This window comes from Austrofundulus limnaeus, unplaced genomic scaffold, assembly GCF_001266775.1.
Source record: "Austrofundulus limnaeus strain Quisiro unplaced genomic scaffold, Austrofundulus_limnaeus-1.0 Scaffold565, whole genome shotgun sequence".
In the NCBI taxonomy this organism is placed as follows: domain Eukaryota; kingdom Metazoa; phylum Chordata; class Actinopteri; order Cyprinodontiformes; family Rivulidae; genus Austrofundulus; species Austrofundulus limnaeus.
This window is the reverse complement of record NW_013952967.1, coordinates 213,086-220,414: the sequence shown is the minus strand read 5'-3', so window position 1 is coordinate 220,414 and position 7,329 is coordinate 213,086. Positions and strand designations below refer to the sequence as shown.

Below are 7,329 nucleotides of genomic sequence, written 5' to 3'. Positions count from 1 at the left end.
CCAGCTGTAGGAATGTAGTGGGCGGGCCAGATGCTGAAGACAAATGATAAAAATGACTTGTGTTTCCGGGGTCGGCTCACGGTTTAGCTGATGCCTGTCAGAGGCAGATWAAAAAAAARGCTGATCAGTTCACAGCTGTGTCCGGATGGTTTTGTTTGGCTCACTCAAACATTCACGTCATTATTATTAACTGGTGTTAGATCTGAACAGGTAAAGGGTAAAGAACATTGCTTATTTTTTAACAGAGAGACTGACATATGCTTTATTTACAAATCAAAGAACACATTTACAATAAGCACCTGACAAAATGATTTACATACAAGTGTAAAGAATCGGAACAACTTTATTACTTTGTCATTTTGTTATTGTAAAACTATACTGTACACTTGTTCTGTTTTATTTCTTTTTCTGTTTGTTATGTTGTGATAAGAAAAAATCCTAAACTACAGAATTTGCATTTCCTGCAAAATGCAATGTTGCTGAAAGATGTTTGCTAAAAGCTGCTAAAGAAGCTGAAGTCAAGCTGAAAAGTTGAAAAAAGMTGAAAACAGCTAAAATGAGCAAAAAAATAAAAGCTGAATTAAGCTGAAATTAGAGCAAACAAGTAAAAAAGCACAACCAGAAAAAYGGTGAAAAATGCAAAACAGATTTATAAATATTTTAAAGTGTTGAAAGGATGTTGATGACAGCTCCATTTCTTTTGAAAAGAAAAATGCTAAAAAGCTAAATATTTCAAAAAGTAGAACATGCTGTGAAGTACCACAAGACAGCTGAAGTGTACAAAAGGAGCTGAACATTTTGATATATTAATTGTTGAAATAGCACAAAAATTGTGGAACAAGATACGTTTCTAAAACCCTTTAAAAATGGATAATCTCAATAGTGTGAAAGCTTGATAAGCATTCACACAAAGAGTTACAAAAAAAGTTTGTTTTTTGCCTTTTTCTTTACATATTTCCTATTGTGCTCCTGTATGGCTGAAGAGTCATGGTCTAAAATGACTCTTAAAAACGGTGCATAGGTATCAGCACAGAGCTGCAGAAATTTCTGGATGCAATTGTGAAGAAATTTAGAGTTAGAAGAGATTAGTACTGATGTTAAAAGCACAACACTATATTCTTAAGTTCTCCTTTTTGTGATGTTGACAGTGTTTAATCTATTATGTTTTGATTGAAATGGGTATGTCCGAAACATCTTTTACAACACATAATTAAATGTTTGAACGACAATAGCTGACAATTTTGTCTGAATGCCTGTGACTCAGCCGTAGGTCAGCAGGGGGCGAGCGAAGGCACTGAAGTAAACTGTATAAATAGATGAACTTCCTGTTTTTTCAGCCAGTGTGGGTTTCTTGTCTGCTTCAGCAACAATAAAACCTCACTCAGATTCCAGAGTTCTGGTGTTGTGTGGTTTCATAAATTTCATCAAAAAATTCTACCATTATTCCAAATTAATGAAAAGAGAAGTAATATTAGCAGAATATTCTAATAAACAGCTTAAGCATTTGAACAGATTAAAAATAAATTCTAAGCAGCAGAAACCGTTCAAGAGGAGCAGTAGCAGGTATGTTAAAGACACCAATCTGCTATGAGAAGCAAGGTGGTATGGAGCTGCTGAGTGATAATCCTCATTTTCAACCAAGAAGGTATTTTAAACGCATTTCTCTGCTTTGCCTCAGGCAGTCATGCATGGGTAATCAAGCTGCCTGCTAATGTGGAGTCCTGGAAAAGAACATTTGGTGTGTATAGGCAGTAAAAAAAAATAAAAATTAAAACACAAAACCATCAGGCAGGGCAGAGAAAACAAAAACAAAATAATAAGCCGAGAGTCTTTTACCCTAGAAGATAATGGGATTCCAGCTGCATACCTGTCTTTGTTGAGGAAGTTCATTACGGGCATCTCCCTGCCCATGGTCCAGCTGGGCCGGTACACACAGTCCTCTGGTACTTTAACAGGTGGGAGAGACTGGCTGGGCAACGTCTTCAGAGGGGCGAACATGGAGCAACCTACAAATGCCTGACACAGCTCTGTCTTGTACACAAAAGAGTAATCCTGGAGAATAAACACAAAAATAAGGACAATTTTTGAAAGAGTTCACTGTATAATGAAATGTTATTTTTAACTTAAATAGAATAAAGAAACCGGATACTTCTGATTACACTGAATCTCAAAGGCAGAGTTAAATTTCTGACCTGTTTGCATTATTTGAAAGAATTATAGGTTGATTAAAAAAATTATAGGCTTTTCAAAAAACAATCAAATATATAAAATAAAATCTTTGCAACTGAACTGATTGTATCTCCTAAAACAAATTCATAACAGATTGAACATTTAACTRCAATAAACATCAAGAAACAACAAAAACAAAATCAAATGTATATATCTTTTTAGATTTATGCACTCAACAGTGGGGATGTAACRATTCACTCAAGCCCTAATTCAAATAGATTATCGATTTACAAATAAAAATACCTTCCTGGTTAAAGATTTTCTTTTTTTTCAACCAAATTAATTGTAGTCATTATATAATCAAATATGTTTATTTTCTTTTAACATTAGCATTTTATTCCTTGTAGCATTTTCCTGCATATAATTAATCATTTCTGATTAGATTTCACTTGTTCCTCTGACTGCACAAAGGAAGGAACAAAATCCCACTTTAACTTCAGACTATTTTTTTAAGAAATTTGCATGGAACTTCTTTGTGGCCCTAATTAGCATCTCTTACACCAACCCCCCACCAGACTTCCTGACGCCTTAATGTTAATAGATAAGGACTGCCTGTTCGCTCCTCTTCAAAGGGGGGTCATAATGCCTTTAACCAGACTTTTCAGTGACTGAGACAAAGGACCTACATTCTTCATTAAAAGTGAAAAAAAAAGAGAACAAGATTGAATTGTTTTTATACAACTGTCTGTTTTCATATATCTTAATCAAAGAAATGTGATTTACCTGTTTCTTTTACAGAAAGAACAAAACCATTGAAGCTCCACTGTGTTCTCTTTTTAACTGTGAATTGTGTAATTGTTTGAAACGTTTTCCTGAAGAAGATGTTTCTTTTATTTCATGATTTTAAAACAGTGTGTGTTTTATTCCATGATTTAATCCTTCACCTTAGGACTTGAATTTTTAATTAAATGTGACACTTATTTTACTGAGGTAAGCAGATGTCTCACCCTTTAATTAGATGCAAGATAATTAAACTAAAACACTCCCTTTTTCTTTGTTCTGAAGTAAAGTTTTCCCTTCAAAACAGATTTGATTTGTTAAAAAAACGTTTCCTGTATAAGGTGTAATATTTTTATTGGCCAACTTAAAACCTTGACTCCGCCCATAACAGAGGTTTTAAAAGTTAGTGCAGCTCCCGAGACCGACATGAGAGAAAGAGATCTTTTCAACATCAGAAGCCAGAAACAGCTTTCCAGAAGCTCAGCAGAGGCCCTTCCTGCCAGCCCTTCCCCATGGGCTGGGCAGGATGAGGTCRTTCTGCATCTCCCGCTGATTGGTCGAACAGCTACCGTTTCATATCGACTCAATACCTGAGTTTGATTTTATAGAAGTTAAATAAGCTAACAGTAATTCATGCGTCGTTTTAGTTCGTTTTCTCTACAAAGTGGAAATCAAATTAAGAAGTCTTGCAGCCGCCTGGGAGGACCGGACCACGTGTCACTAGGGAGTGACCCCCTTCTCTGACCAAGGGACCAGTCGAGTTTATCAGGCAGACCACCTGACATCCAGCTTGCATGGAGAGCCTACCTGGGGAAACGACCCCAGAGATGACCTTCCACCGCTGACTTCCCTCCTGGTACCCACACGGCAGAACAAAAGGGTAAAAGTGAACATTTGTCCTGGTGACACACAGGTGCTCAGACTAATTTGATTCTTATCTTTGAATGAGATTTGGTAAACTAAACGATTTTTCTACCTAATTTAACTAGGACCTCCTTAGTTAAATCCTCAGCTAAAAGCAACTCACCTCATTCCAAACCTCAAACTCACCTCTCAGTGTTTATGTTACGTTTATTTGTTGTTTGTTTATTTGTTTGTTTGTTTGTTTATTCACTCGTGATTGCAAACTCTTTCAGTTCTTACCTGGTTCAACATGTCATCACTTCTTACTCACCATAGTTGTAAATGCATTTAATCTGTAAATAAATGGCCCGTGGAGAACGTGCCAACATAAGCTAATCTCATTTTTTGTGTCTTGATGAAAGTATTATTGGTTCTGATAAGACAAGAACTCATCAAATCATTTTGGGTACATTTATTGTGAGACTGATTACAATAAAGTTAAAGTTTTTCATCTCTTTCCTGGGTCAATCCTGGACCAAATTAAGAGAGTGGTGCCTCGAGGTAAGATAATTTGTGTATTTAAATATATTCACAAATTATCCATTTTAGAATATACCCAAAACCCCTTCACCCTTGTATCAAATTGTAACTGTCGTCTTACAACTGAATAGTCAGTAATTTCAAAATAAATAAAATTGTCATCACAAATCCTTGTTACCTGAAGTTATCAAGTATCAAACTGAATTCTACAATAACAAAATAGATTCTTTCATTTTTATGAATTTATTCACATTTGAAGCAGTTATAATCGATTATGAATAGATTTTGGATTAAYTGTTACATCCCTCTTCAGCAGAGTGTTCATTTTATCAGTCTTCATTGTGAGAACTTAATCAAAGGAGTTTATTGTGATGAACGTTGAACTCTAGATTCTTGCTCTATAAGGCAGTATTTGACCTTTCGTTATTTGACTGTTTCAAAATAACTTCATCTGTCAGGAACTGACTCTGGCATTAAATTGACCCTGTTTTTCAATTAGACACCACATTAATATCAGTGGTCTCAGCTGCTTTGACATGAACACCAACGGGATATACCGAGTCCGGACCCACCTTGATCTCAGACGGTTTGGGGCTACAGAAGCTCTCTTCTACTTCGATCTTGAAGTCGCCTCCCAGWGTTGAGATGCCGTCCAGAGTGGTCATGCCCAGGTTGTGCTCCATGCTGCAGTACTCCTTGCTGCACATATTCATTGGTGAGTAGCCCATGGTGTGCTGCTCCAAGGAGGGAGGCGTGGGAAACATATGGGGCCAGTCTGAACCTGGAGGAAGCAAAGCAACAAGAGGCTATCAGTTTGTGTCAGATTTTCGTTGAGAGGCGTTTGAAGAAACGTAGCACCGCAGTCATTATCAAAATATCATCATTTACTGCCAACAAATACAAACAATATTTACATTTCCACAGTTTCAGTCATCCAAAATAAAAACATCCAAGACACAAACAATTTAATAAATTGGTGAAAAATGTTACCCTATGCATTTTCCTGCAGTTTGTCACTATTTTTGCAGGAAAACATGACAAAGCATGCTGCTATTACARGCTAATGAAAACACAAGTCTGACARGYGCCTCACCCACCAGCTCAAGGAACATTTACATTGTTTGTCGCACTTATCTTGGTAATTTCTCAAAGATTTCTCTTTTTTAAACGCCTTTATATATTTATTTACAGACTACATCTAAGTGCTTGGTTTTCCTGTTCATAAATTGAAAGGCAGATAAAAGCAGAAGCTCCTTGGATGAATGTGCTTTTATCTACACTAGTATGACAAATTTCCCAGTGGGGTGGCAAATGTGCAAGAAATAATAAACCATGCAATTAGACAATGTATAAAGACACTATTAGGCAAAACTGACACATTTCTAACACTTCAGGACATTGCTAATTACTTTGCCAGCAAAACATACAATGACATGGTCTTTAAATCCAGATTACTGCACATGATCTCAAACCTGATGAGTAACAAGGTTTGTTACTGACACAATGAGTACAGAATAGTTCCTATAATTCTTTCAAATAATTCAAACAGGTCAGAAATTTAATTCTGCCTTTGTACACGTCTGTTTCCTATTTCCGTTCATAACACCAGTGATCTGATCAATGACTAAAAGCACCAACCATATACTGTCCTGGACCAAAAACACCAATACACTTTACAAGAAGGGTCTATTTTATGAAGCAGCTGAGGTCTTTCAACATCTCTCAACCAACTATTAAGAAACCTTATGAGACTGTGACATCCAATGAGACAGTACCATTATATGTTGTGGCAGCAGATTGATGCCAGAGGAAATGGAACAAAATGATCTGCAAGTCCAGCAGTGGAAAGGAACAAGAACACTAACATGTATTGTGGCTTTAGAAAGAAAATTCGGAAAATTGTGGAAAATACCTTTCAGTTGTCATGTCATGTCAGTTCAACAACAAACTTTTTCAATTCGATGTAAAACTGATAACCAAACTAAGACAGATCCTTCTGACACTCATTGGTACAGTAACCTAAAATCCAGAGTTGACTGCTACAACAAATAAAATCACTTGTGCAGTAAACAGGAAATAACTGATGATTACATAACACTGTCTAATAATAATTATGTACACAAAGACATTATAACAGTGTACCACTACGTAAAGACAACCAAATTAAAGATCCATAAACTCTGTATGACCTTCTTTTCTATTTGTCAATTATTCTCCCATTATGTGTCTCCCACAGCTTTGGAAAGACCAAAAAAAAACATGCACCAATACATGTGGCTCACTCAGGAATACTGCATTTTAACTTTCAGTACGAAAAACAAACAAAAACGGACAAATATACAGTGTTTCCCTAGGAAATTAGTCTGAGGGGGGCGGGGGGCACTTGTTTTAAAAAAACATAAATTTACGCGACTCACCTGCAATTATGGTAATACATTTACACATACATTAACATTTAATTGCCTAACTACATCCTAGTTAAGGACTCATGATAATTATCAATAAAATTCTTATTGATCATAAATGATTAGAACTCTGTGCAGCAGATGATCTGAGTCCAGAGTTCTCAGTCTGAAACCTCCTGGAACTCTTCTTGTGTGACTTTAGGTTGATTGTCTCTTTCGTGTCCCTGATGGAGACTGGAGACCTGTCCAGGTGTCCCCTGTCTTCACCCAAAGGCAGCGAGGACAGGTTCCAGCCCCACCCTGATTAGGAATGAGGAGGACAGGAGGAGGATTTTTCTTAATAGCAGGAAACAGATATTTAATTATAAAACATGATTTATTTTATGTTAATCTGAATCAGTTAAGTGTTTGTAAATATATTTGACAGTTTTGTAGGAATGAACACGTTTGTAATGATTGTTCAAAATAAACCTGCTTCTTATGACTTCTGTAACATGTTTTGAATAAAATATTATCAGTAAAAACCTCAAATCACGTTTTTTCTAATAATCATTAGAACTAGAAGAACTGTAACTTTGCAGAGTTTCTCCAA

The 7,329-nt window shown here is 36.1% G+C and overlaps 1 protein-coding gene across 1 annotated transcript in view; it reads right to left on the bottom strand.

Annotated features, from left to right (window-relative positions):
- med13a (mediator complex subunit 13a) overlaps nt 1–7,329 on the bottom strand; it is a gene marked incomplete in the record, with an annotated part of 244,898 nt that overhangs the window by 42,561 nt on the left and 195,008 nt on the right. The window contains 2 exon segments of the mRNA XM_014026539.1: nt 1,868–2,052; nt 4,905–5,113. Of these exon segments, the coding sequence (XP_013881993.1) occupies nt 1,868–2,052; nt 4,905–5,113 (394 nt within the window).